Source organism: Cyanistes caeruleus, chromosome 3 (genome assembly GCF_971803275.1).
Source record: "Cyanistes caeruleus chromosome 3, bCyaCae1.hap1.1, whole genome shotgun sequence".
NCBI classification, from domain to species: Eukaryota; Metazoa; Chordata; class Aves; order Passeriformes; family Paridae; genus Cyanistes; species Cyanistes caeruleus.
The window spans coordinates 89,380,569-89,408,072 of NC_141703.1; the positions used below are offsets into that span (position 1 = coordinate 89,380,569).

Consider the following 27,504-nt stretch of genomic DNA (forward strand, 5'->3'; position numbering starts at 1 on the left):
CAAGATGAGAGCGACACTGTTGGGCTGTGAAAAGGCAAGGGATCTCTCTCTCATGGGTTAACCCTCCTATGGTCCTCTGTTGAAAACACACCTAGGAAACACGTCAGATCCCATGGTGTAGGGATGCACTTCTAAGTCCAAGAAAAGAGAGTGTTACTTATAAAGCAATCAGAAGGGTTTTACAGGCGGAGGATAAACTTTCAGGAGCCACAGTTTTGTAAAGTCAGCCTGCAGTCTCCAACTGTAGTGACTCTGACCCCAGAAGCTTTCCACAAGTTGGGGGTTTTGTTTTCAAGGCTGAGAGATTTCCTGGTGGGGGGTCACTTGTTGTCTTTGGAGGAGAAGTTGCAAAGCTCAGCAAAACGAGCCAGCATGCCTTGTGCTGCCATTTTGATCTCTGGGCCCTTGTGTGATTTCTGCCAAGAGAAAAAACTAAACAATTGTCAGTTCTGTTTGTCTCGAACCAGGGTTCAACTCACCCTTCCTTATGTCAGAGTCCCAAGAAGTATCATTAAGGCTAAAATAAACCACTTGCGATCTGCTGGAAGATGGAGAATTCAACACAAAGATTTTGCCTTTCGGCCTGGAATATCACACTCTGCAGACCAGGAGACTTTATGACTCTATCTTGCCTCTTAACAGGACATGGCATGACCTGTCCTAGGGGACTTCAAACTGGCAGCACTGGGAGACGTGTGGCTTCCCCTCTCTACGCTGTAGAGTCCAAGGCTCCTGAACCCTGCAGCTTCTTTCTCACCCACTGCTCTCTGTAGATGCACACGTCCCTCTGCCAGGGCCAGCAGCCCTCTAGCATGTGCTGGAGGGAGGACACTACGAAACTCATCTTTTCCCAGAGAGGAGAGTTCAGGCAACAGGAGGAGGTAAAGCAGGTAAGGGGCATGCCTGGTTCCTCAGAGCAATGTGACCCATGGCACCAAAGATGGTGTTCTGCAAACCAAGGTAGCTGTGGCAGCTGCAAATAAATTTTGTGTCATTTGGCGTCATGGATATTTTCACTGATTGGGATATCAGTGCATTGTCCCTCTCTAGTTGTGTTGGTTTTGTGGCAAAAGAGAGGCTCTTCTTATAGTCCAAATTTTACAATGCAGAGTTATGTTTTTCTTAAAGTGCTTTCCCTGATTAGATGTACATTATGGTATCTTACCAAACACAACACATTTTCCCTCATTTTTAATTTGAGAATTCAAGTTTTCTAATTGTTATACATTATTCTTATCTTAATTTCATCTCACTATTTTGAGGCTCTTTCTGGGATTTAGCAATGGTAAACTTTTGTTCAAATCTTTGCCTTCAAAATATGGTACTGCTTGACTTGGTGCTATTTGCAGAAATTTGAAGTCAAAGGTCACCTCCAATACTCAAGTTGCTAATGAAAGTAAACAGTCCTAGCAGACAGATAAAATCTCTTTGTTTGATATACCTTCCTATTGACAGGAAAATATCCACTGCACGAGTTTGGAAATTACTTTTAAATCACACATTCCTCTCATGTTAATACCATCTGAGATCAATTTGCATTTATGAGAGTGGTGTTCAAGACCATGAAAAAAGCCTTACGGAATCAAAACATGTTTCACCTATCCCTTTCAGCACTTACTAAGTCAGTTATCTCGGCAAAGGAATAAATTAGGTTAGTTTGACATGATTTGTTCTGGACAAATGCAGAGTGCCTGCTGCTCATCACTTGACTGTTATTTAGTTGCTTGCGCACTGTTTCATTACTTTTCCAGATAACAAATGGAGGTTGGCTGACTTATAACACTTCACTCAGACCCTTTGATGAAGATGAGTAGCCCATTTTCCCTTTTCATTACACCTGGATCCTGTTCTTGAAGGGCAGCATGTACTTTGGAAGAAAGAACCGATCCGTCTAAGAGACAGTATTCTCATCCAGATACACCATGAATCTGAATCAGTGGAGGTGATCTTTTCTTATATATACCACAGTACTCTGCATCAGGAGGCAGCAAGGGCCAGATGCTCCCTAAGGGACAGGGATCCAAGTGCCACAACACAGAGAGGGGAGAGAGGGGCAGAGCAGGGACCTCATCAGCCAGGGCCCCATCCCATGAGCAAGACAAGCCTGGATATGGAATCAACAGAGTCCAGATTGGTGGACAAGTCAATAGCAATGGGATAGATCTGAGATCAACATAAATTAGTGATTCAGGTCTGGTGATGGCAGTCAGGGACACACACAGTCCTGTCAGCAGCAGGCAAGTCCCCAGCAGTGAGGCAGATCTGAGGTCTGGCCAGGAATCTGGCCAGCCAACCCAGGCCAAAGGGATACAGACAGGGCTGCCACATGTCTGTAGCTCCAGCTCAAGTAGAGCTGAGGACCAGAGCCTCACCTGAAATGCAGCTGCCTTGTGAGGGGGAAGAGAGGCCTTGCTGAATTCTCCCCAAAGCCCTGATGCCAAAGTCACTGGAGGGAAGAGGGGCAGCCCTCAGCTGTGCTGTTTCTAGGCTGCCCATGAGCCCAGGGTGCCAAACCTGCAGAAAAGGGGATGATGCTCTTAGACCTTTGGCTGTGTGGAGGGCACATATTTTGGAAAAGGACCCACTTTTCCAGTACAAATAAAGCCCAGGGTTTTGAGTATCTCAAGGGAAGGAGGAACTGTGCTGGATGAGAGGCTCACAAGAGTGTGGTTTTGAGTTTTTTGTTGACTTTTTTTTTTTTTCTCTATAGCACAAAAGCAGAAAATCTCATTGCTGTTGGGAACAAAATAACAACCAAAAAACCCAACCCCAAACCAGTAAAGAAACTACATTTTCCCTGGTAACCATGGCTGCAAAACCATCCAGGATAGAGGATATTACAAAGGAATTCCCTAAATCATACTAACTTAGAAAGAGAGATAGTATAAATGTATAACAAACCAAATTGTTTGGAAACCTGATGATTTAAAATTACTGTTTGCATATGTAGTCTCTGTATTATGTAAGCTCCTCTGCGAGTTAATAGACGCTCAGCTGGCTTCTACAGAGATAATGCCACATTTTCAGACTGCTGAAAATGCAGTGTGAAGAATAATGAGAAGTGAAATGTAGACAGGCTTTAAAGATGTCTGATAGAACATGCTCCGACTTTTCTTATAGGTGGGCAAAGTGTTTGAGAATATGCTGCTTGAATGAGAATTGTCTCTGACTTGTATCATATTTGCTTGTGTTAGGTATTTAACATTTATATTTGATTGTAGTTAATAAAAGCAGAGAGGTTTAAGAGGTTTCAAAATAGATGATGTAATGACACAATTATGCCCTTTTTGCTTTTTTCTTCAGTAGGCCTTGCTCTTCAAGACAGTTTAAAGTGCTATGTTAAGAGAGAATTCCAGATGTGCCCTTGATTTATACTTTTGGCTTCCAAATTTTCAGACCAACACAGAATAATGAATTGCCTTGCATGGATTTCTCTTCCCACAGGCTCTGATGGTTCTCTTCAAGTGCATGTGGTACCTATGTTGAGTGTCTAGATGGAAACTGAAGTCGAGGTGCAACCTCCACATTTGCAGCACTTCCTTACAGGTAATTGCTGAAAGTATTTTTCCAGTGCTCTTTTCTCCCCTCATGATTTCCATCTTCTCCATGTATGCAAAACAATTCCTTCCCCCAATACATTAACCATTACCATCTGTACCCTCACACAAATCTTTTTACAGTGATGCTGGTAAAGCCAGAAGTACATTGATAGGGACCCTAAGCACCAGGAAATCTTGGTGAAGTAGAAAAAGTTTTGGATGAAAAGATGATAAACCTTATGCCTTCACTTTCCATCTCCCACACACAAAATATTATGCTCACACTGTAAGACAAAACGTTAAGTGTAGCACTTTGGAGTAATTACATCACATCTTCACCTTGTGGCAGCGAAGTGGAGGATCTGTGGCATATTCTGGAGTATTCTGCTTTGTGGAAACCAGAAATTCCTTGTGGCTATGGAGGTACACCCTTCCTCGGTGACACAACTAACAAGATCTGTTTGTTAAATTTAAAAAAGGGTCACTCTTTAATTTCCTATCACCGTAATTCACGGACTGTGTGACATTCTGCTCTGAACCACCTCTATAACAGCATCGGAAATACGTTTTTGCACGGGGAAATTTCCAAGGCTTCCTCAGAGGGACACTGAGAGGTATCTTTGGAGGGTATTTGCAGCGAGAAGGGCTAACAGTGAAGTGAGCGAGTAGAAAAAATCGATGCGAGGCGAGCTGGAAGACGAGTGAGAGCGCCGGGAGCAGCTCCTGAGGGAGCGGGCTGGGGCGGCCAAGGCACTGCAGCGCTCACTGGAGGCGGTGGAGGGTGTTCCCTGCAGCCCTGAGGGAGGCGGGGGCAGAGGCTGCTCCCTCATGGAGAGCCCGAAGGGCGCAGCAGCCACGCTGCAGTTCCGTGCGGCGGGGCTGGGAAAGGGAGGAGAGGGAGGAGAAGAAGGAGGAGGAAGAGGCGGGCGGAGGAGGCCGCGTTCCGCTCCTCCCCTCAGGGCGGCCCGAGCAAAACCGGCCCCGACGGCGGCGTCGCTCCCGTCCCTTCCCGCGGCCGCGATGTCGCTGCTCCGCGGGCCGCGGCCCCGCACCGCCGGCAAGAAGGGCCCCAGAAAGCCGGCGGCAGCCAGGCGGGACTGGGATGTAAGTGCTCCCCGCTGCGGGGCGGCCTCCGCTGGGAAAAAGGCCTGGGAGGCTCCGTGCCCACGGCCGGGGGAGCCTCCGCCCTCCGCAGGGACTGTGCAAGACCCCGGGTTGCGTGTGGGTTCGGGCGGGCAGACACGCCGTGTGCGAGGGGGACACGGCCCCTCTGGTTTCCTTGTCCTGGTAGAGGTCAGGCCCCCTGCATCGCCTGGGAGATGAGCGCTCAGGTTTGGTGGAGCTGTCGTTTTTGGTGGCTGCCTCGCCGGGGGTGGAACGCGCTGCAGCGCCATTAAAGTGCACAGCAGTACAGTGTTAGGCTAATTATACTGCAATTTAAAAGTTGTTTGGGTTGTCTTTTTTTGAAATAAAACTTTTTTTTATTAAAAAAAAATATTTTTTTTTTAAAAAAAAGTTTGCCCTCAGTCGCGGTTTTTGACGTGTTCCCTGGTTCCTGTTCGCAGAGTACCGTCCATGATTTGACAGTGCACCGTGCAACTCCTGAGGATATTGTAAGTTTAATAGCAGTCACTGCTCTGTCCCTGTGGCAAGAACATTTAGCTGGTTGTCTGGCATAAAAAGCGCTTACCATGCTCACGGGGATATTTTCTGCCAATGTTTAATCTCTTTTTCAAGCTTCTGAAGATGTTGGATCTTTAGTGCTAGTTTTTTGTTTATGAGCATCCCCAGGTCTGGCAGTCAGTGTTTTAAAGTTTTTTGTTCCCACTGTGAAGCAGTAGCCACAGTGTTTATTTCAATCAATTGCGTGCCATCATAAAAGGTAAATACATAATAATGCATACACATATACATAAAAGGTCAGTGGATTAGTTGAAGGCCTTATCTCTGCTGGGAAGGACTGAAAGATGTGTTTTATCTGAGGAGCCCCTCTAATTCTGAAAATACTCAATTTTCATTTAAACAGTATAAAGAATTTCTTGATACTGAGTGACCTGTTTATTGCAAAGTATGTGAATTCTTTGCAATAAACAGATCATGTGTGTTTATGTTTATTTAATGGCATATTTAAATGTGTATTTGCATTTTCTTGATAGCATTACTTATGAGGATGGAAGAGGCAGTATGAGCTATTATAAGTTTTGACAGGTTTGTCAGGACAGATGGTCATGGGAGCAGAGAAAGACTTGATTTTACAAATGTTTGGCTTAATAGCTTCTAGAGACTTTAGCAAGCACCTCACACATTTAATTTCTTAAATTTGTATTTAATTTTTTTTTTATACATAATCTAATTGTTAGAAGGAGAGAGACACTGTGTCTACTGACTGACAGTGTTAAATCAGGAAAGTATTTTCATGCACCTTACAGGTGCTGGTGTTTGGGTTTTGCCTCCCTTTACAGCTGAGAAAATTCTTGCAGAGTCAGTGGTGTAGGGCAGACAGAAATTGAGACTTTCCCCATTTACCTTTGGAGCTGCTTTAAATGTGGCTGGTACTGATGGCATTTTACACTTGTTTATGAGGTTGTCATTGGCACTGCTGTGAAGTTAACATAAATAATGTTCGGTGCATGAAAAAATCAAGAAGAACTCGTTAGCTTTGCCCTGGAAATTTTGCTTAAGATTGATTCTTGGAATTATTTCTTTTATGTTTCTGTAGCTCCGTCGCCGTGAAATACACAAATCAAAAAACAAAGCACTGGCACATCTGGAACTCCAGGAGAAAGCACTGAACAGAAAATGGAAGAAGCAAAAGCAGCTGGATGCAGATTCATTGGAGAAAAGGAAATTGGCTCTGATGCGTGAGGTGAGAGCTAAATTTGCTCTTGCAGCCTGCTGCAGGTGATCTGCAGCACTACTGGAAAACTGTTCTTGCACGTGGAAGCCACAGTTGCTCCTCTTGTGGGATAACTTGATTTCACATGTGCATATGCTCTGTCTGCTGCATGCATGCAGTGATTGGAGTGAACTGACAAACCAGCTGTTGCAGAATTGCACATTTGACCCAGGTTGTCTGGCTGTGCCCTCTGTAATTTTGCAGGCCTCTCTTCATCTGAACAGGAACTGTTTGCAGAGTTCAACTGTTGGAAAAAGTATGTGTATTCTTTGGGTTCTTATTGCCAGCTTGCCTTTTCTTCCTCATGTCTAACTTTTTTTCTTTGATGCAAACATAAACATTTCTCCGTCGGGGAGGGATGCTGCTTATTTAAACAGATAAAGTGTGGTGTCAAGAGGGCTGAAAGGGTGAGGCAAGATGTTGTTAAGGGAGGAAAATTGACGCAACAAAGATTGATGAGCTATGGCTGACAAGCTTGTCACCTGAGGATTGTAAAGCTTGTTCTATTAGCATTCTAAAGCACTCTGACTGTAAATATATTACTGAATTTGCTTTCGAGTATTGAACTGTAGCAGTAAACCTAAGCCTAGTTAACAGAGAGAGTAGCTGTCACTGAATAGTGGTGGTAGATCTCCTTTTTCATGTGGCAGGTCACTTCTTGCCATGTGTTATAAAAACTAATCTGAAAATTAGCTGTCAGACCTCTGTGCTCGAGCAGACTGTGAATTGTTCCTGCTGGTAAAGAATGATGATGAGCAATGTTCACTTAGCAGTCAAAATAAACATGATCTGGTAGTTCTGTAAATGTGCAGTGGACTAACCATCGCAAACTTAATTGTTCTGTAATTTGTCAGAAGTCTCTTTCTGATCTCTGAGAACATTCAAGCATGGAGAAACAAATGGAAGTACTTAGAATTAAAGATCACCACCTAGTTTTTTATTTGTCCCGTGTTTCTCTGCAGTCACGGTAGAATTTTTGTGTTATGGGTGTCTTGCTAATCAAGCCTCAGATTTGGACTTTTGTTACTTTGGTACTTTTCTGCCATACATTTTTCGGCAGAGTATTCAGAAAGCACTGTGAACCTCTGTACGACTTTCCCTAAAGCAGCCTAGTTTCAATAATACTTCTGTGCAGAAATAAATTATGTGTCACAAAAGGTAGATTAGACCATCTTTCCTAAGATTTTGCTGGACTACCTATTATGGGACATCATTCTTTTGCAGATGTGAAACTCATTTTTAGGAAATAGTCTTCTATATTTGTTTATGTTTCTAGTGAAAATGCACAAATCTCCATTCCTTCTGAGTGGTTTTGCCCTTTATAATTAAGAGATTACTTTATTCAGTTTACTCTGTGTCTACTTCTGAATCTTTTAAAAGGAAGACAAAAGGAAATGATGCCAGGCAAGATGAAACAGATCTGGCTATTGCTGTTTCAAACACTGGCAACTTGTGTGTAAAGAAAAATAAAACAGATAGGGGAGAATTACCATTTTCGCCTCTCCCTAACTTAAATCTTGTTAATTGCTTAACAACTCTGTTGTTAAGAGTAACTGTGGGGACTCTGTGTCTCCCAGTAGAGCACAACATACTGAGAACTGTTTCCTTGTCTCTGTTACCTTGGTGATCTTTTTCTTTTAGTGCTGTGAGTGTAACTTTCTAAGCCTTTTGGATCCTTCTCATCTGCAAAGGACTCGGAGACAAAACCTAAGAAGGTGCTGCCGCCAGTAGCGTCGTTTCTCATGTAGTTGTGTACTGAACAGAAAGACGTTACAAGAGTTATCAAATGGATAAACAAAGTTTTTATATTTTGGGGATTCGTCTGCCTAAAAATCTGAATGAAAAGATAATATGAGCTCACTCTGAAACTTAGGACTGTGAATGTGTAGGTACCACACTGAGTGGTCCTGTAACAACTTATTTTTAAAATAATGTTAATGCATGGCACCAAAGAGTAGAGGTAAATGGATTATGGTAGTGGAGAGATTTTAGGATGAGTCTGGTTCATTTTGCTTTGATAAAAATCTGAAAGATGAGGGAAGGTGATTTTTGATGAAATTTGTGGGTGATACTAAACTGGGACAAGGCACACTGCTTAGTGAATTTTTTCCAGGGCATGTAAAAGGGCCTAAAGGGGCTACAAGATGATACCACTTTTTTTTCTCATCACAAGTGAGCTAATCTACCTTGGGAGCAATGCTCTAAAAATGTTCATAACGTGTTCAGCAGGAGGGTAGAGCTTAGGAACCTGCTGATGCCTAAAAAGATCTAGTGAGTAGGATAAAAACAAACTAATCAGGATAATTTTTGTCTGATTATACACATCACTCTAATTTTAATTGCCTGCAGGAAATGAGTCATAAACTTTTTTCCTTTTTTTCTTTCTATATTTTTTCTTTTGCTGATCTGGTATAATAACTTTATCTAAAAACCTGCTTTGTTTTGATGTCAGATGGCTACATGGAAAGACTAGATTTAGTTTGTATCAGAAGGGAAAATTGAATAGTGGTCTAGAAAAGGAGATATGTGAAGTGCTTGAAAGATGAATATTCACTGATTTGCTAAATTACTATGAAAAGTCTTAATTTACTGCAGTGTAATGCAAGTGTGCTGGTTTTGCATTTGCAAGCTCAAAAGACTAGAAAAACATGGAAACTCAGATATGTAGGGAAACTTTGTGACATAAGAAAGCATGTAGTAAAATAGGGGGTTGAGGAGAAGTAAGTGAAATGCCATTGCCTAGAATTTTTGCATGAGGCTAAATGTAAGCCAGCAAACTTACCAATGGACACTGAAAAGAACTCTGTGGAGATAATGGCGTAGAGTACTGTGAAGCCATTTCAAAACAATTTTTTATGATTCCTGGATGAGCAAAACTTGTCAGTCAGCTTTCAAATTTTGAGTAGGAGGGCATATACATGAGCCTTTTCTGTGAGGTCTTCTAAAGTATTCATAGTGTCTGGATCAATTTGATGAACAAGGATGAAGCGAGGTCACATATATCTCCTCTCAGGTGTTTAAGAATATCTACCTTCTCCCCAGGTTGCAGGATATAATTTTACTAGTTTTCAATTTCCAGATTTTGAATGAGGCCCGGAGTCAGTGAGGAGCTTTAAATTGTGTTCTGCTCATGAAGTCCCATCCCCAGTCAGCTCCATTTGGCTCATGGTAGCTGGATGCCTCTTGCTTTGCATTCCAAGGCATCCTTCCTTAGGAGGCACCTCTTGTGATGGGCTTCAAATCCTAGAGAGAGAATATGAATACAGAAGCTGTATCTTCTGGAGATTCCCAGAATGTCTTCTGATGCCAGATGTAGTCAGCTGTGTTTACCTCTGCTGGAACTTTTGGTGGTATATGGCTTAAGTTTTAGATATGGTTTTCAGGAGGCAAGGCTGAGTGAAACAAGTCTGCTTGAATTGGTTTGCATCTCATCAAATAGTACATGTGTTGGGTGTCAGATGTAGGTAAGTATTCTGTGACTTAACATTGAGATCAAATGATCTGAGGATGTGTTGGTTTGTTTTTTTAATTGCTAGGTATGTCTTTGTTTTGATGAGCATGTCATTAATTCACAGCTTCTTGTGTCAGGCTGGGAGGAGAAGAGGGAGTGAAAGGATTTGTTCTAAAGAAAGTCAGTGCTGATGGGGGCCTCAGAAGTAATAACTGTTTAATTTTTCAGAAAAACTATGAATTCTGTTTAGTCAGAATGAAGTATGGTGTTCTGATCTCTTATTTAGGATCTAATTGCACAATACCAGCTTTGCAAACATTCTCTGGTTGCCGTTTTCTTGGTAACTATTTAGAGGAACAATACCAGAAAAAAAAGATTCAGTCTGCTCAGTGTAAAGTTTGCTTATACACTGTACTTTCAGATTCTGTCTGATCAATACCATTTGCAAGATGTATTGGAACGATCTGGTCAGGTTATGGCTGTGGCAAAAGACTTGCTTGGGGATGCTCCTCGCACACGAACAGGTAGAACATCTCATCTATATGTGGTAGCACATTTAAGATTATCTCCTTGCTTTCCATGAATAGTCTTGCTTTGCAAGGAGTTCTTTTTAACTGCTTTCATCTCATTGTCTAACACAGTATGACTGATCCTGTTCATGTTGGATGAAACACAGGTGAGGCTATCTCCAGTGGCAGGGGAGAGTTACTGATGGCTGGTTATTCCACTGCATTGGTCCACTGTGGAATTTCACATAACTGCAGCCAAGCTGTTTGAGCTGTTGCAGTGGTTTTGATTCTCATTACTGCATGAGCTGACTGTGCTCTGGGATATGGCTGAAGATTTATCACCAATTCCTGAACAAGGATTTTCCTTTTCTTAAATTGGCTTGTGGATCCTTGTACTGCTGGAAGGCAGGACTGGCTATCTGCATATGAAATCTTAAACCTAGGGGTTTTTCTCTGTTGGCTGCCATTCTCTCTTGTTCCTAGTGAGTGTTTGATCCTGCAAGCTGCTTCTGCACAAGTGTATTTATGCAGGTGGGAAAGACAAAAGCTGGGTATGTGTCCCAGTGTATTAAATTAGCCCTATGGTTGATCTTTGGTTGTTGCTTAAAGTGTCATCCCTGTGACCCTTTTTTTTTTTGAAGTACAGGAGCTTGATTTTCAGTACAAAGTGCTGCAACATAAGTACAGACCAAGCCCTCTGTGTTCTTCCCTGTGTTAATTCCTCTAGGTATTCCTAATGTAACAATGGCTCCTAACTGTGACCTAGAATCATCTCAAGGACCCATTGTACAAAAAAGTCATCTTCCCAGTCAGCTTTCCACCCTTAGTGAATCTGTCATGGATTTCCAGGTAATGTGTATTTTATTCCATGCATGCATTTCCTGTGACTTTTTTGTTTGTACAAAATAAGACTATTCAAAGATAAGAGCTTCCAAGCAGAACTAAATTGGTTTTTGTTGATAACATTCATAGAATACAAGGTTAAACAGAGGTGAGACTTTTGTGACTTTTTGTGAGATTTTTGTGAGACTCTGGGAATTGTGATTTTTTTATTTAACCCTTGGATATGAGAAACAGACATCATTATGTCTTGTAGAAGCTCTCTCACATTAGCATGCCCTCCCTTTTAAGTTCTGGAATTCTCAGGAAGAGTACAATGTCTTTATCTTTACAATGTCCAAGAGAAGAACTTCTGTGTCACTTAATAGCTGCATTTCAGAATATGTCTCTGATTAACCAATTAATGTCTGCATATATGGGGGACACACAGCCTTGTGTGTCTAAGTTCACTCCGCAGCCTTGATGACTCCTACAAGTTAAACTTTTAATATTTTGCATTATTTTATATTTATTCAGATTCATTGTAGACAATTTTTAATTTGTTGGAAATTTAATATAGTTTGCCTTTGTGCTCTGCTTTCTTTTAATAACATGTTGTACCAGGAATGCTTCCTGGGATTTGAGGACAGGCATGTGATGCTCCCAGAAAACTTCACTCTGATGAAGACCAAACAGGCTGTTGGGAGCAGCAATGATGGTGTCATATTCCTATGGTTCTCTACTCCCATTTCCTACTATCATGCAGAAATACCTGTAATCTGAGTTGTGGTACTCCTGTCTTAGGTATTTTGGTGTGGCATTTGTTCTTCAGTTTTTTTAATATGAGGAGTGAACTGCAGCACCTTTGTAAGCTGCAGGATAAGCTGAAATTTTAAAAAGAAACATGTACTGATTACCAAGCTTCTGTGAAATCTTATGTGCCTATGAAAATCACAGTTAAAGGCTATCTCGTGGAAACCTGCCCTGAAGCTCAGAGTCCTGGTAGTTTGAGGAACCCTAATTCCAAATTTTGTTGTTTGTATTTAGCTATAAATGTAGTAGGATTGTATTATGTTCTGGTTGCATTTTACACAGAGACTATAAATGTAATTTTGCAGGTCTCTTTATGAAGTTGTTTAGCTTGTAATGTCAAATGACTGAAGTTTTACAAATTATGTGGATTCAGATTGCTTTTCCATATTTTGCCTGTATCTCTGTTTTTGGTACAGCCTTAACAGCTTTTATTTTATCCTCTAGTTTGCATGGGTTTTCATACTTAATATAAATCATACAAAAAAATATTAGTTATTGTATTAGTCACTTGCTGTGTTATTTTCAGAGACAATTGTCACTATTAATATTTCTTAGGTACTAAAGTCCCCCAGAACTTCCTACAAAGGGGGTGTGGGTTTGGGTTTTTTTTCTGTGTAGTATTTTTATTTTAAGTATGTTTTGGAGGGGAAGACTAAAACAATTGTGGCTTGTTTTTTTTTTCTTGAAACAATTTGATTAAATTGGTCTCTTAACTTCTTCTGAATTCTGTTTTGTTTTCTTTGTTATCTCTTGAAAAGGTTTTTAATGAAGAGGAGGAGGAAGCATTATCAGAAGATGGACACCATGACGTTTTGGGTTTCAAATCCAGCATCAGTTCTGACAGGTCAGTACAAATACATCCATTCAGGTTTCCATCTGCTTGGCACTGGAAACAGGTGGGAGTTAAAAGGGTGTTGAATGGGTATAGTTAAGTTAGTTCTTCTGTTTCCCTTTGCCCTCCTTTCCTGATCTTGGAATTCCAGGGAAAGGCCTTTTTTTTCTCAAAAGCATTGAGACTGGGAATGAAAGTGAGCAGGGAATTCACCTGAACAATTGCAGATAATTTTAGGAGCTCTGTCAAGACAGATAATTTGGAATCATGCCCTTGTCCTGTTACAATTCACTGTTATTCGTGTTTTGAATGTAGGCTGCTTCGGTTGTTGAGAGAAGAAAATTCCTTGGTGAATTCTCAGTTGTGGGTTGAAAAGGATATGAGAAAAACCACCTTACCACAGAAGTCAGATGCGCCTTGCACTCCCACAGCTGTTTCTCCTTCATTGGATCAGTCAGGTGGGATTTGCCAAATCACAGCAAGGTTGTTGGGTTGTTCATAGGAGCCTGTCTGGTGTTGCTTTCCTGGGTGGGGGTGAGAGAAATGAATGCTAATTTGGCTCAGATGTATGTCCAGACTAAAAAACCAGCTCTTCTAATAAAATTACTCTAGAACCTTATACTATTAAGAACACGTCTGAAATATTTCACATGTGCTTTTTTTGTTTGTGTTTAAATCAGCTCTCAATTCTACCAGTGTAATCAAGAGAACCCATTCAAGACTTCAGAATGAAGATGAAGAAGAGTCTGTAGACTCCGGTGACAGTGTGAGACAAGTGCTGAATCCAAACTCAAGGAAACAAAAGCAAATTGCAGCAAAGAGTTTAGTACTTTTAAAAATAAAATACCCTTTGTCCAAGGTCCTTAATGTCCTAAGAAAATGTGGATGGGAGGGGATCATTGTGGGGCTAATACCAAAATTTGATGAGGGGGTCCTTGAGTCTTGAGCTTGGCTTGTGTATTTCCCCTGTGTTCTGCACCTTCATTGGCAAAGCCATGTCTGTAGGAATCTGGGAACCATAAGAACAGTACTTTGATGATGCCCATTACCATGCTGGTCATGGAGTTCTCTCCTTTGCAGGGTTTTTCTAGTTCTTATCCAGCTTTGTCTTCTGTGCTGTACAGATGCAGGATGCATTTCAGTCCCCATATTCTGCATGTTTGTATGAGGGGATTGACGTCAGGTACAAGCTGTAGCATGAAAGGAGAGTTGCTTACTGAGTATGAGAAAGTAGCTGATGTTTTTCATAAGCAAACTATTCCCATGCATTTAACTGGAAAGAAGAAAAGCACAAACAGTGTATCCAAGATAAAAGCACCAAACAGTTGTGCTTGAGAGGTACAATTGTGGCAGCAAAAAATGTGGTTTTTGAGGATCTGAAAATAGCTGGAACGGCTGGGGGATGTTCTTTGATGGTCTGTTTCATCTTACGGCAAGAGAGGGCATTTCCTTTGATTTACTTCAATAAACAATGCAATTTCGTTGCTACTGTGAAGATCTCTATACAAGTTGAAATTCCAGTGACCCATTTTTTTCTTCCCCTTCAGTGAAAAGAAAGCAAGCTGCACAGAACTCTGCAAGACAGAAGAGAGATGATTCTCCAACTAATTTAATCCAGACTAACCTTCAAAGGGACAACAGATCCGGTCTAGATGTTCTTAACCACATGATCCAGGAAGTAGAGCGTGAACTGGAGGAATATGAGCGATGTACAGGACGTGAGGTCCAAAAAAAAGAGAGAAGTGAAGGCCTGTCTGGGTTTACTCTGTCACTGGTGAACGCCCTCTGTCGTTTGATGCGTTACCTCAGAGAGGTGAGAGACAACTGCTCCTGGAAAGTGAATGAAAAAGGGTGTAAAGTTATTTTACAGATGTGAACTTTGGTCTTTTCTGGCTTCAAATCATTTTACATTGAACTCTGATTATCATTGCTTACTTGCTAGATTTGCATACAATTAGGAGGTAAAACTTGTGGTTTGTCAGGAGCCGGTTAGTAATTGGTATCCCTTGGAATGAAAATGGAAGAGTTGACTGCAGTGAAAGTCTCTCGGTGTCTAAGAGTAGAAAACAGCAATTGAAATAATTTTAAATTTGTTCTTTACATGTACTCAGAGTTGTAACAGAGTAATAAGTACAGCATTGTTTACAAATTCATTTTTTTCCTTTGCCTCCCAAAGGTGATGCTGTTGTCACCAGAGCAGTGGACCCAAATCCCCTATTTTCCTTGAGGGATTCCTTAGTCCTCTTTCACTATCCATAACAGAAACTTTACCTTAAGTAAGAATGCCCTGACGTTCTCGCTGTAACAGTGCAGAGCTGGGAATTAATGGAATTCCATAAAGACAACCTGTGTGCCACATAGAAGCTTTTGTTAAAAAAGAAAAGGGAAAAAAAAGGGTGTTTTAGTTCATCTGTATCCCAGAACTATCAAGAAGCAGCAATGCCTCACAGATTCATTTGGTCTATGTGACATTTTAAACCAGATTATGACAGTTCCTGCACTCTTAATAGGTGCAGCAGAATATATTATCTAAATGCTAATATTAGAATATATATATATCAGAATATATTATCTAAATGCTCTATTTCATAGCAAAGGTAATACATCTCTAATGAGATAATAATGAATGTGGAACTGTCTTACTTTGGTTCCTTTTCGGAATGTATAATAATTGAAAGGGGAAAACTGATATTATTTTAAAATTCTATTTTTTTTTTTTTCTTACCAGATGTGTAATAACTTGATCCTTGTATTACTCTGTATTTAATCTGTATTAAAGAATTTACTTTGATTAAGTCCAGGAAGTAAATGGTAAATAATCAATCCAAGAGTGAAAAGCAACTGCTGTCAAAAGGTGGACTTCAGCTGAGAAAGTCTTACGTGTTAAAACACAGTTATTAACGCTTATTAAATGCTTATTATTTGTTATTAAAACAAAGTTATTAATGCTTGATTTTTGTTAAATTGTAATACCAAAGCAGGGAATTAAATTTGGTTCTTTTGCAGTTCTAAGAAAGGATATTAGATTTTCAGTAGAATCTTTTCTGCTTATTAGGAATACATCAATTTAATATCATCCAGTTTGTGTTATAGATGTAACTGCAGTTATAATCCTGTTTAGATTGTCTTTAATTTTTGTATAGAGATTATTTATTTCTTAGCCTCAGATTTCTTCCAAAGCTACTCCCATATTTTTTGTGTTACCATTCCATCCTTCTAGAAGTTGATTATTGCTCACAGAATTGTATGCCACACTCATAAATTTACTACCTAAATTCTCAAGCAGCAATATGAAGAAGTCACTCAAGCTGTGTAATGTGGTTAATTGTATTCAGGCTTGCTTGAGATAGATACTGCATTCATAATCTGAAGTGACCTTTCTCCTTTTCAGGGAGGTTTAATTACAATTAGAATTTTCTGGGAAGAAGCCCAGCTTTTCTTGAGTGTTTCATATAACCTGGTCCCTGTGATGCCAGACATAAATCAAGCACTTTGTGTGCACCATCTGTCTTGCCTAGCCAACAGAGTTAGCAGAATTCCAATGCCTGAATTATAACTGGCAATGCTTTTTAAGAAAACTACTTGGAAGGGAATATTTAGAAAGCCCTGATTTTAGTTAAACAGTCAGTCTTCATGAGGTTTCAAAGCTTTTAGAGAGATTCCCTTTCTCTACTTCCAGTTTTGCTGCAGAAAATTGGAAGGATTGCAATAAAGGACATTGCCTAATTTATTCTCAAAATTGTATCTAAAAAGTAGAAAAAGAAACCTGAATTCAGGAATCTTCCATGAAAGTGTTTTTATTAAATTATTAACAAACCAACACCTATAAGAAGAAATCAATGGATAGAGTAGAGGCTGAAAAGGAGGAAAAGAAACTTCTGAAGTGTTTGCAAAACCATATGAAATTCTTAAAGGGCAGTGGATAAATCTGACTTGGTTTCTAAACTAATTTTTAGATCACCTTCCAAATGTTAGAATTAATAATTCCCTCCTCACTCCCATTCTGCTAAGAAAGCTGTTTCTTTGCCAGACCCACATGACAGAAAGAGTGTGGGCATATTCCCTGAATCTGTGCTGCTCTGTTCTCCCTATCTGCTGCATGTTCTGATGCAGTGTTAAAGCTCATGTGATTCGAGCCACACCTGGCAGTGGGCTGGGATGGAAACAGTACTTTCAGGGTATACCAGACCGAAATCCTACCTGGGGATAGGAATGGATGTTAATCCTGATGTTTTCCCTATGCATAAATGTAAGTGGCTCTTCCAAGAGCCACTTGGAAGCTTTTCCTCCAAGACTAGGTTAATGCTGAGATACAGTAGCTCATCCAGATGATCTAAGGCATCAGAAACTTCATCACTGCTACCAGGGTAGAAGTGCTTTTTTTGTGCTGTCTTTGATTTCTGAAAGGAGAGGACCAGGAACAGATTTTTTAATCCATTTTCTGAGTCAGAATGCTTCACTTGGATCAATAAAAGAAACCTGTTCTCTCTAGCTGGAAGGGAAACAGAAAATGGATGGTTTGCCTCTCATATACTTAAGGGAGGTGTACTGCCTTTGTATCTAGTGGCAGTATCTGTGAGTTAGTCTCAAAAATATTCATTTATTCATTCATTTCATGTGGATGAAGAACTGTTTGGTCATCATGATTTTGAAACCCTCTAGAACTTTTTCTCTGATGGAAAACATTAGAAAGCAAGTACTTTCTCCTTTACTTAGTCAATTTTGTCTTCATTAATGAATTAGGGAAACTAAAGATTAGTCACAAGTAGTATGGGATACTGACAAGCATCAGCACACCTGGAATTATTTGATTCCTGCATGAAAATTCAGTGACTTAAGAGACTGTATCTGTACAGAGAGAAAATGCTTTTTGTTACATCCTGTAAAAGCTGTAAAGGCAGAAGAACAAGGATGTCTAGGATTCCCTACGGTTTCCTGGAGGAACAAAGATAAACAGTAAGCTCTCTGACAGTTCTCAAGGCCAGACAATTGGATTTTGTCATGAAAGTAATGAAGGTTAGCAATAGTAGGAAGAGCTGTTACATTATGATGTCATAATGACTCATTCCTGTTTTCAAATACGAGTCTCTACTGGTTTATACTAAGTTTTCAATTTTTTTCTCCCTCTTTAGACTGAAATGCAGCTACATGAGAAAGATATGATGAGGCAGCAGCAGGAGAAGATGTTGAATGAACACAGAGAACTAATTGATGCTCTGACTGCTGAAGTTCTTCAAGTAAGGGAAGAAAATGTTACTATGCAGGTACTGAGTCCCCCTTACTCTTTACCCATCAGGGTTATGTGTTAGAATTCTGTGTTCTGTTGGAAATATGGGCTGAGATGCATTATCTCATGTTCTGGATATTTTAACCATAAACAGAAAGAAAATTACAAAATTGAATGAAGAGTGTGAGAATTACACTAGCAGGTATGGGTATGAAATGTTTGGAAAGCCGTTCGTTTATCTTTATTTAACTTCAAAGCCCTAGAAAGTGCTGGTTCTGTGAAACTGATCTTTACTTTATCCATATAAAATTTTAGGCATCTTCCTTCACACTTCTATACTGTTAACACTACTGGAGCGATGAGTAGATGTAATACTACATTTTCCTTTTTTTAGTTTGCAGTGGAGGTAGATTTGATCAACGGCTACACTTGGGAATGGTGCAATTAAGAAACCTTAGAGAGGAAGTGATGTCATGAGTAAGAAAAGGCAAAACTAATGATTTATAAATAAGAAACATGGAGACAATAATATTTAATCCTCATTGGAATCCTACACGATCATGCAGTAGTATTAAAAGGCTAAATTTCTCCTCAGGACTGCTTACAGTATATAATTTTCTAATTTATTGATAGAACACAAACTTGTGTAATTCTGTGTATGGTTTTTTTTCCTCCTTTAGAAGAAGCTTCAGCAGTACATGACAGTAACAGATCAAAAGCTGATGTGTCTCATACAAGCATTTAAAGGCCTCCCTTTGGTAGAACCTGAAAGAGAACAAAGTCCAAAACATTTTGGAACTGAAAGCAGAGGCCCAGCAAACAGCCAAGGTGCGTACAATAAATGTGAAGCGTGAAAAGACTTTAAACTAAGAGTTCTTAGTTTATCCCTGGAGTGGAAAATCTGGTATTTAATAGATGTCTGTTTGCACAAGTACCTCTTGCATGAGCACCGATGTCACTTCTGTAAATTCACGAGCCGTGGGTTCTGCTGGGAGCACAAGCAAAGCAGGAGAGTAACCTTGCCCCATTAAGATGGCTTCCAAAGTCAGTTTCATTCTGAGGGTCATAAAAAAACCCCAGAAACCCGAAGAAGTCAAACCCAACAGAATCAAGATCTCAGCTTCCTGTTGCTGAGCAGCCGGGCAGTCTGAGATTGAATCTTCCATAAGTCGCTGGAGGTCGCTGCTGGCCAAAACAGCAGCAGCTGAGGCCGGGAACCAGCCAGTCAGAGAGGTCACTTGGTGTTCCTGACTGCGTGTGGGGGAGTGCCCAGCTGAGTGATGTGTGACATGGAGATAGGCTAAGCCAGTAGATTGGTGGCCAGAGTAACCAAACATGATTCACCTTGGCCTATTAACCACCTTTCACCGCTGAGTTTTCTCCCAGCTGTCTTTCCTGGTCAGTTGTTTAAATGCATTGCTTTTGCTCCCAACGTCAGTAATTTCTTGTGAATCCCAAGATTTCTCAGTTGCATGTATTCCATAGTAAAATCTTGGTTTTGTGAATATTTCTTTTAGGTAAAAGCTTTCATCCTGGAAGAAGTTTCTTCTTGGGAAGAAGCCACATACTAGATCCTTTATTTTGTGATTGACCTAGGCCTTGTAAAAGCAAGCAATAGGAAACCACCCCCTAAAATATAAAATCCAAACAGTTAGAAGAGCACCCCTCAAAAAAACCCCAACCTAACACCCAAACTTTCACATTCAACAGTTCTGCAGCACTAGAATCTTCAAATCTTTCCTTGCTTTCCTTAGTTAAGTGGAGAAAAATAACTACTTTTTCTTTTTTTTTTTTTTTTTACTGAAGAGATGTCTCATTTAAATTAAATGATAATAAGATCAGCAGAGCTCAAAAAAGCCTTGAATTATTTTCTAAAGCATTGTTGCCCTCAAATTTATAATATTGGGGATTGGGACAAGTACAAAAGTCTGATTTTTTTCAAGAGAACATTACCAAATACAGCTGAAATACCTGTTCAAGTCATGTATCTGTAAGTCTTGTGCATGAGCTACAAACAGATCTCCTGTTACTGTCCTGAAATTGTGAAGCTATGTGTAAGAGTTATTCTTGTTCTTATAGCCAGTAAAAATTTATAATTTGCTTGCATGAAAGAATTTTGTACCTGAGTATCAAAAGAAAGGTAGGAGTGTGTGTGGAACATACTCTAGTCTGTCTTTTCAGGTATCTGAACATAAGAGTTGTTCCTGATAAATCTTCCTACATTGCTGTTTCACTATAAGTAATTTTTGTTCCTTTGTTTTGTTCATTTTTTTAACTTTTATCCCTGTTTTGTCTTTTTCTTTAGAAAAACCTGATTTGACCTACTCTGACCCCAGGATTGATGTGTGCAATAGGGAAAATATGCTCAAATTTCCACAGGAAGAACTTCCTTTCACGCTTTGCCCAGGGCCAGGTGTCTCAGGTGACATGAGACCAGGTAGAAACTTTCCAGCTCACATCTTCCAGCCAGCTGTGCTGTTGTCCCCACCACAGCAGAAGAGCAGTCAGGAATTGTCTTCCCTCCAGAACGGTGAGATCTCTCTGACTGCAGTAGACTTAGGAGTCTGTGTTTTGTGTCACTGTTTCAATCTCACACTACCTCTGAAGATGTATTTTCCATGGAAAACTTTTAATCTGTATGCCTAGACATATTGGCCCTATAGCTGGAATATCCTACTGCTGCACCCAGATACACATTTCCTTTGTTACTATGCCTGTTGCTAGACAGCCTTTACACTTCCTGTTTTCCATCTCCTGGCAGCAGTCCTGTCAGTGGCAATGCAGACTGACATCTTTATTCTGTATTCATTTTGATTATCATATCTGTGTGATTGCTGAAGTTCTTTGTCGATGACCTGCAGCACATCATTTCAGATTTCCATCTGCTGATGGTGTAATCCAGCCTCCTTCACCTTTAATGGTAAAACCACTGGAGCCTGGAACTTCCTTGTTTCTGCAGTGCATGTTGCAGACACACCAGGATGTCTGTAGGCTGTGAGCTCCTGCTTTGAGCCTGTCTTCCCAGCAGAGGAGTTTTTGGAAGCTGTGGGAGTCAGGTTCCCATTTGGTTTCATTTAATACACAGGAAATGGTTGAGGAAATTTTGGGTGAAATTATGTGGTGCCAAATAACCAGGTAGCTCAGTCTTGTCTCAGTATCCATAGGCTTTACGAGTTTTTTAGGTTGGTATCTCAGTTACGGTTCATGGGAGGAAGAAAGTTCATCAGGGTGATTAGGGAATGTGTTTCTCATTTACCTTTACTGAAGTGAGTAGAAGCACTCTGTGATTCTAAAACTGAGCTGTTTCCTGCTGTAATTGTCACTGTAAGCACATGCATCCCACTGGACCTGCCAGGGCCCTGAATAACACCCTTGTGGAGAGGCAGATAATTACATCTGTGGCCAGATGGATGGTGGCTGACAAGAGGGAAGAGTACAGGAGTGGATTTTGGGATTTTTATCTTTTTTCCTCCCTTTCAGCTGTGTTGTTTGATAAGCCTTTTCCAAGTCAGAAAAATAACCAAAAGTCCTCTTGATTTTTTAAGGAGATTGCTGGGCAATTGGAAGTTTATATCTAATTCAGCCACTTGGTGGGCTGCTGTGCCCACCATGGAGGTACATAAACAACGTGGAGAAAATGAACTAAAAGTCTTGTTCTACAAAGGGCAATGTCTGGTTTCAGTCTCACTGAGAACTGTCTGATACCTTCTGACATTTGAAACAACAATTTGTATTGAAGAACTGTATTCCAAGATTTCTCTGAAATATATTGTTACTTTCTTAAGACTTGATGCTAAATGGCCCAACAAATATTAAACTTCATGAATATTTCTTTATGCTCAAATATTCATAAAACACATTTGAGTATAAATTTTTAAGTGTTCATCTCTGCTCAAGAGGCAAAAACTAAAGCTTGTGAAGGAATGGGCTATTTGGTATATGAAAATCTGGTTTTGGTCACAAAAGTCGAGTTGGACTTAGCAAGTAGCAGCAGACAATGGTGTGACTGTAGTCATGTCTCTGTGGTGTGTTATCTCTTTGCTGATGATGACCACAAAAAAATACATGACTGCTTTTGTTGGCCAGAGTGCTTCCTCTTTAGGGGTTAAGTAGTTAGTTTGTTATCATGCCAAAAGTCTTGTATTTGTTTTTTGTTTTAGTATCCTAAAAGTTTTGTTAATAGCCCAATATAAATACCAGAACTGAAACAAAAACTTAGGTTATCAGGTAAGGTAACTGAATTTTGGAAAATGGAAGACTAACTAAGAAATAGTATTTCATCTGTCAGCTGAGAAATTCAAAACAATTTCTCTTTGTGACTTCTCTGTCAGTCTCTAAATAATTTGAATGGAAGACTGTCTGCAATAGGAAATACACACCTGGTAAGTTCTTACAGCAGGATATTGCATAAAGTGGTTTTGGTCAATACCATAACACCATTCAGGCTAGGTGTTAAAATTCAAATTCTTGCTTGATTTTTAGTCAAGTAACCTGATGCAATAAAGTCACTGTTAGTCTCCTCAGTGAAGATCACGTGTCATTGTCCTTACTGTTCCTTTATCTCATGTTTGCAGTTTTTGCAGCCATTTCCCAGTCTACTGAAAGAGAGCCATGCAAAGAAAGAAGCATACCTTCCTCCCTGAGGACACAGAGCACAACTGAAGAAAACTGTCCTATCTCTCGGAGGCAACCAATTCCTCCTGCAGACAAAGACTTGGAGGGTTCTCACAAGAAAATCAATCTGTCCTGCCCAGGTGATGCTGGGAAAAACAGTACAGCTGAAGAGTTCCTTCAGAATGGTGATCTGCTGGGACAGATAGCTGAGCTCACACGGCAGAATGCTCTAATTAAAGCTCAACTGAGCAAATTCAGAGGTGTCCCTGGAGACAAAAGCGATTGTCTACATCAGCCAGACCTGACACCAAATCCTAGTCCAGACTCTTCACAAGGACAGGTCAGAATTTAACAGAAGAGGAAGGCTGGATCTCCTTTCTGCTGATCTGCTTTCTCATTGTTTACTGGTGCTTTTTTTTTTTCTTTCATGTTGTCTGTTATTATTTGTTTGCTTGGAGACTTGTGATGTTTATCATTGTTCCATAAGCAGATCAGCAATAGATTCTCATATTGGGCCTATGTTGTACATGGGTTCTGAAGAGTGTGCAGCACATTTATAAGGTTATGCTGCAAAATGAGGTGGTGTTGCAACATGATCCAAGCTCTTGTAGTTTGGGTACTATTAGCAGTGAAAGCACTGCACCAACCCACAGCTTCTTGTCAAGTTTGTAAAATGCATATTTAAAGCCATGTCTTACATCTCTTCTGCTGCTTGGACCCAAAAGCAGATGAGATTCAAGTGAGTGGAAGTATATATTTTGCAAATGTTTGATCATAGTGTATGTGCTTGTTGGGTCTCTTGTCAGTCCTCTTCTGTTAAAATCCCAAAGGTATTAGGAAAAAGAGACCTTGAAGGCTTCAGTTTAAGTGGAAAAAAAATTAATCTGCAACTAAGCAGTTACTCAGTGGGATCAGTGAGGTTAATATCACAAAAACATCCCTGCCGTTGCTATTGTCTTTTGTTCTATCACAGTGGCTGATTGACTGTTAAATTAAGGATCTTGAAGATTTTTAATTTCTTCATTTAAATGTAGGCTTAGAGTGTTGTCACTTTCCCCATTGGGTTATGTTGTTTAACATTTAGTCATTTGGTTGTACAAGGTGATGCAAACCCTTAGGAAGTGTTGTTTTTGTGGAAGCAGTTATTGAGAGGGAGGGGAAAGGTCCAAGGGAAAAAACCTGGCTTAAAGATGAGTTCCAGGACACTTCTGCTACAAACCTGCTTTTGCTTCCCCGCACCCTCCTGAATATATGTCTTTCTGATTAAGTATATTCTTAATTGTACTTAATTGCTGGGTGTTTATTTGTTTTGGTTTGGTGGTTTGTTTGGGTTTTTGATTTTGGGGGGGGGCAGGGGTGGAGGTTGGGTTTTTTCCTTTCTCAAATTATGTAGACAACAGCTGTATTTTTCCTATGTGAGGGAAGACCACTATAAAATATTGTAATGTTTAGTCAGTTGAGGACTAAGACACAGGACACTGAAAGAGCCAAAATCAGATTTTTCACAGAAGTTCTACATAATTATACTCACTTTCAGTTTGAAAACTAAATGCATAGAAGTACTTGAAATATATTGTATGCCCTCCTTGAGGGTGAAAATTGCAAATTTTTCAATGGAAGTAATTATCCCATTATCCAAGTAGAGTCATCTCACGGTATCACGATGCTTGGAGGAAAGAATAGCAGAGCTGAATCGGCAGAGTACGGAAGCACGGGATAAACTGTTGCAGTTGATAGACCAGCAGAAATCAGCTGTTGCTGACATGGTCCCTCCAGTGCTGTCTCCTGTTCCAACCCCATCCCTGAATTACACTGGTAAGTACCCAGCTTCAGGAGAAACAAAAACTAGTAAGACAGTGGTTTTTTCCTTTGGAGAGTCCTTATGTTTGATCAGTGTTCGTGGTCAGCAGTACACTTGCTATTAATGACTGTGTGGTACAAACACTTCTTTCTCCAGAGAGCTAAAAAGGTATCAGCTAAACCTCTGTTAAAGTTATCTTCTGAGTAATTAGTCTGCTGCAAGTACTGTGCTTCATGTTAAACCTGTTCTTTGCTATGCTCTTGTCTGAAGAACAGATCCTACATTTGGACATTAGCAGGAACTTCTTCACAGAAAGGGTTGTCAGGCATTGGAATGGACTGCACAGGGAGGTGGTGGAGTCAGCAGCCCTAGAGGTTCTTAAGAAGAGACTGGATGAGGCACACAGTGCCTTGGTGGTGTTCAAAGCTTGGAGTCAATGATCTCAGATGTCTTTTTCAAGACATAATCGATTCTGTGATAGTCACTGGTGGGCAGCACTGGGCTTTTTATTCAGTCCTATATTGTGCAGAATCTTGGGTGAAAAAGGCTGAAGTATTTACATCAGGCTTCTAAAAGCTCATGGCAGAGTGGTCATCCTAATCTCAACCACATTTTAGTTTTTGTCTTTTGGCTACTCTTTCCATCAGACTTGCTCAGTTCCTTAGTTCCATCAGTCTTGCTCAGTTACTGCCTGTGCTAATAGAAGGGAATAACTGGAGCTTCCAGTCATGTAAAGAGGTAAATTAGGGAATATTCTTTCTGGTTCAAGATTCATCGATTAGCTGCCATATGTAACTATAAAAAAATTACTTTGCAGGAGGTCTGAGCTGCTTAATATTTTCATGGAGTCATTGTCATTACAAGCAGAACTGCATGTGACCATGTACACATGCTCTGTCTGGGACACCTGTCCTTTCCCCTTGTGAAACGACCAACCACCCAGGTTATATAAAGAAGGAAGGACCTGGAGAGAGGAAGGAGGGGGAGGAGGGAGCAGTGTGTGAATATTTGCATACAAGTGCCTATGCAGTGACTCATGGGTTGGGTCATGACACTTTCAGTGCTTGTTTAGCTGTTGTAATGTAAATTCAGCATGGTAAGCAAAATCTTAAAGAAACAGAGGTGAGAGATCAGAAGTCTCTAAGCCTCTAATTGCCAAAAAACACAGAAAATTTAACTGTGGAGGAATCATTCTATGTATGTGAGCATTGTCTGTGGTTGCTCTGAGTCTCTGCTTTCATTGTCAGTCATTTTCAGAAAGTGGGTGTGAGGTTGATGTTTAACCTGGTATTTTATTTCTGGTCTGTATATTCTGTGCAGTTGCGAAGAGGTTGTGATGCCTCTGAAAAAAATGGTAAATCACAATGAATGTTGTGCAATGTTGCTGTGTTCTCATCAGAATCAAGCAATTATTTATTGCCTAGAAAATTCAAGGACAGTTGAAGTGTCTGTTCCCGTAGCAGTGGCTGTGGACAGCTCCAAGGATGACAGTATTCCCCATGCCAGTATGACCAGTATAAGAAGGTAAAAGTTCACCTTTTTTTCACTTTTCACCTTTACTATTTCATTTCTGGAGTATCTTAATTACCCATGCAGCAGAAATTGAACACGGTGGAGAAATTGCCATGTGGTTTTTTGGTTTTGTGGATTTTCCCTGACTTTGTCACATTAAACTCTGCAAGTGGGACAAAGGTCTAATAGCTTTTTCATAAATTCCTCTGTTTGTATTTAAAATATCTGCAATCTGACACAAGACAGATGACATGTGTTGTTAAGATTGCTGATGAGGGGTTCTAACTCAGGATCAAAGATAATATTCTAGTAGTCATTTCAATTTTTCACTTTTTCAATCTTATTTTGAATATTTCTAGGTCTGTAGGAGACTCCAGCAAACCTTTCTCAGCTTTAAGTGCCACGTCAGAAAGTGCCAAATTGACTTCTGTCAGCCAAAGACAAAAGGTGAGAGTGAAAAATCTTCAGCCAGAAAATTTTAATATGTTGTCATAAAAGGGAAAAGATAATCATAAGATGGATGAAGGGAGGAGAGTTCTGTCCTGTTTTAAATATCCCAGGGCTAATATTAATCAGTTTGTGGCAGGTTGGATTACAGACAATTGGTAAGAAGAGACCTGAGAACCAGTGACATTCATTATTTTCTGCCACAGTGTTGTTTATAAGTACCCCTTTTCTGCTGTGGCATCTTTGTGTGTTAGGACTGGAAACCTTTGGAAGTCTTTCCTGGTGGCTCCAGAAAATCTCAAGTCATCATCATGATGTACTGGTAGACTCACAGTCAGAAGGCAAGCAAGCTCTTACCTAGCTGTTGCACAAGTCAGTTGCTGAAGGATGAATAAATCCAAATGTAAAGAGAAAGCCCCAGTCTAGATTTCTGACTCCTGATGTGCAAAGAAAAGGGAAGTCTGCAGTGAGATGCTTTCACAGGGAACTCTGCAGTGGTACAGTCTTATAAACCAGTCATAAGAGCTGTTTATAGGCTTGAAAGCAACCATGAGGACATATTAATAACCTGTCTCTAGGTGTCCAAAATAAACTAAATAAGGACTGATAAAGAGAACAGAGTTAGGGTCCAGGACTTCCTATCCTGACAGCAAACCATACATCCTTAGAAGGGAAATTTGAAATTAAGGTAGATGTGGCTTGGTAGGTGGTGTGACTCCCTCCATGGTGCCAATGGCAGACAGTCCTAACACACAAGTCTGTGGGAAATTTACTGTATATGAATCTCAACTGGTTTCTTCTTTTACAGGCAGAAAAGCAGAAAGAAGAAGGATGGTTTGCATTGTCAATGCACGTTATGTAAAGGAAGCTGAGCTCAAGTCCTGTATTTTTAAAATATTTTTTAATGAACTACAAATAAATCACAATCTCTCCCTACAGATGTACAGTTTAACTGTGAAGTGTTTTCATGTCAGTGCCATTAGTATGTAAAGGTCCACGTGCTTATTGTATTTGTGCCCTACAGAGCACTCTAGGAAGCCCTGG

At 40.2% G+C, this 27,504-nt stretch overlaps 1 protein-coding gene across 5 annotated transcripts; it reads left to right on the forward strand.

Annotated features, from left to right (window-relative positions):
• Positions 1-27,398, forward strand: SPICE1 (spindle and centriole associated protein 1). Of its 5 annotated transcripts, XM_086884052.1 has the most exons (20): positions 1-34; positions 643-890; positions 1,752-1,942; positions 3,445-3,546; positions 5,105-5,152; positions 6,259-6,405; positions 10,308-10,410; positions 11,123-11,244; positions 12,786-12,871; positions 13,175-13,317; positions 13,540-13,680; positions 14,407-14,672; positions 17,992-18,123; positions 18,767-18,914; positions 20,392-20,616; positions 22,661-23,040; positions 24,344-24,515; positions 25,926-26,025; positions 26,373-26,460; positions 27,269-27,398. In XM_086884052.1, exons 6-20 carry the CDS (start codon positions 6,397-6,399, stop codon positions 27,320-27,322), a joined length of 2,169 nt encoding a protein of 722 aa, XP_086740178.1. In that variant the 5' UTR covers positions 1-34; positions 643-890; positions 1,752-1,942; positions 3,445-3,546; positions 5,105-5,152; positions 6,259-6,396; the 3' UTR covers positions 27,323-27,398. The 5 variants fall into 5 exon arrangements, 4 of the variants coding, with proteins under 4 accessions (XP_086740178.1, XP_086740177.1, XP_086740176.1 ...); XM_086884051.1 differs by lacking the exons at positions 1-34; positions 643-890; positions 1,752-1,942; positions 3,445-3,546 and adding an exon at positions 3,860-4,153; XM_086884048.1 differs by lacking the exons at positions 1-34; positions 643-890; positions 1,752-1,942; positions 3,445-3,546 and adding an exon at positions 4,220-4,643.
• Positions 27,399-27,504: the final 106 nt, after the last annotated feature.

Excerpts from the sequence above, each read along its gene's own strand:
- SPICE1 (XM_086884048.1), top strand. The coding sequence starts at position 4,368 with ATGGAGAGCCCGAAGGGCGCAGCAGCCACGCTGCAGTTCCGTGCGGCG. Across the intron at positions 12,872-13,174 it reads TCCAGCATCAGTTCTGACAG|GCTGCTTCGGTTGTTGAGAG; the intron begins GTCAGTACAAAT and ends TTTTGAATGTAG. Across the intron at positions 26,461-27,268 it reads CTGTCAGCCAAAGACAAAAG|GCAGAAAAGCAGAAAGAAGA; the intron begins GTGAGAGTGAAA and ends CTTCTTTTACAG.